This window comes from Aplysia californica, unplaced genomic scaffold (assembly GCF_000002075.1).
Source record: "Aplysia californica isolate F4 #8 unplaced genomic scaffold, AplCal3.0 scaffold01297, whole genome shotgun sequence".
Classification (NCBI taxonomy): domain Eukaryota; kingdom Metazoa; phylum Mollusca; class Gastropoda; order Aplysiida; family Aplysiidae; genus Aplysia; species Aplysia californica.
In genome coordinates this window covers 39,165-40,174 of record NW_004798567.1, presented here as the reverse complement: position 1 = coordinate 40,174, position 1,010 = coordinate 39,165, and the positions used below count along the sequence as shown (strand labels likewise).

General features: G+C 37.5%; 1 protein-coding gene across 1 annotated transcript in view; it reads left to right on the top strand.

The window, feature by feature from the left end:
* Positions 1–646, top strand: part of LOC101852747 — a gene marked incomplete in the record, with an annotated part of 7,158 nt that extends 6,512 nt beyond the window's left edge. Inside the window, 1 exon segment of the mRNA XM_013090476.2 lies at positions 37–646. Within this exon segment, the coding sequence (XP_012945930.1) occupies positions 37–217 (181 nt within the window).
* Between the last annotated feature and the right edge of the window lie 364 nt (positions 647–1,010).

Below are 1,010 nucleotides of genomic sequence, written 5' to 3'. Positions count from 1 at the left end.
ACACACACCCCGCCCCACCCTCCGTGCGCCCCCAAGCTCCGGTGGCCCCGCCTCAAAGCCCGTCCTACAAGAAGTCTACCACAGACCATCGCATCGATCAGCTGGCTGGAGAACCTTCCAGAACCAGTGGCAGGCACACCACACATTCGATGCCACGCAGGTTGTCACGAAGAAACCTGGAGGTCTCAAGCATTATTCCATTCATTCTCGAAAATAAACGCGTTTTGTACATTGAATATGTTATTCATTCTCGGAAATAACGCGTCTTGTACATTGAATTATGTTATGTATTCGTTATCGGAAATAAACGTGTTTTTTAAATTGAATTTTGCAATTCATTCTCTGAAATAAATCATGTCATTTGTTCACATTATATTTTCCATTCATTCTCAATAATAAATGCAATTTATTCATACAATTACTGCTACATATATTCGATTCATTTTCTGAAATAAACATAACTTATTCATACAAATTTATTCTAGGAAATAAACGTGTCTTATTCACTAAATTATTTACTCATTCTCGTTTATAAATGCCATATATTCACACAATAATTTATTTTTTTAATTCTGAGAAATAAAACTCTGTTTATTCATATAATCATTCCATTCATTCCCAGAAATAAACGTCTTGTTTTCACAAATCTATTATTTTTTCGTCCGTTGCCTTACGAAAATACACAATACTGGAAATACATAATTGTAGCCCAGAGAGAACAATGAGTTTGAAAAGATCGTTATATGTTGTGTTCGATGAAACGTTAGAACAGGCTGCCTTTTTAAAGTTTGCCGTCTCCAAGAATTCCTAAGTTGTGACAAATTCACCTCAGACCCACAAATCGGTTCCAAGTATCTTTAGTTTTAGTAGAGTTTTTGCGGAGCTCGCAATTGCATAAGGTCATATGAGCGCCAATCCAAGTATCCGTTGATAAATGTTTGGAGCTTCCTCTCAGCTGTCTTCGTCAAGCTCCGGTTCCTCTCTCTCTCTCTCTCTCTCTCTCTCTCTCT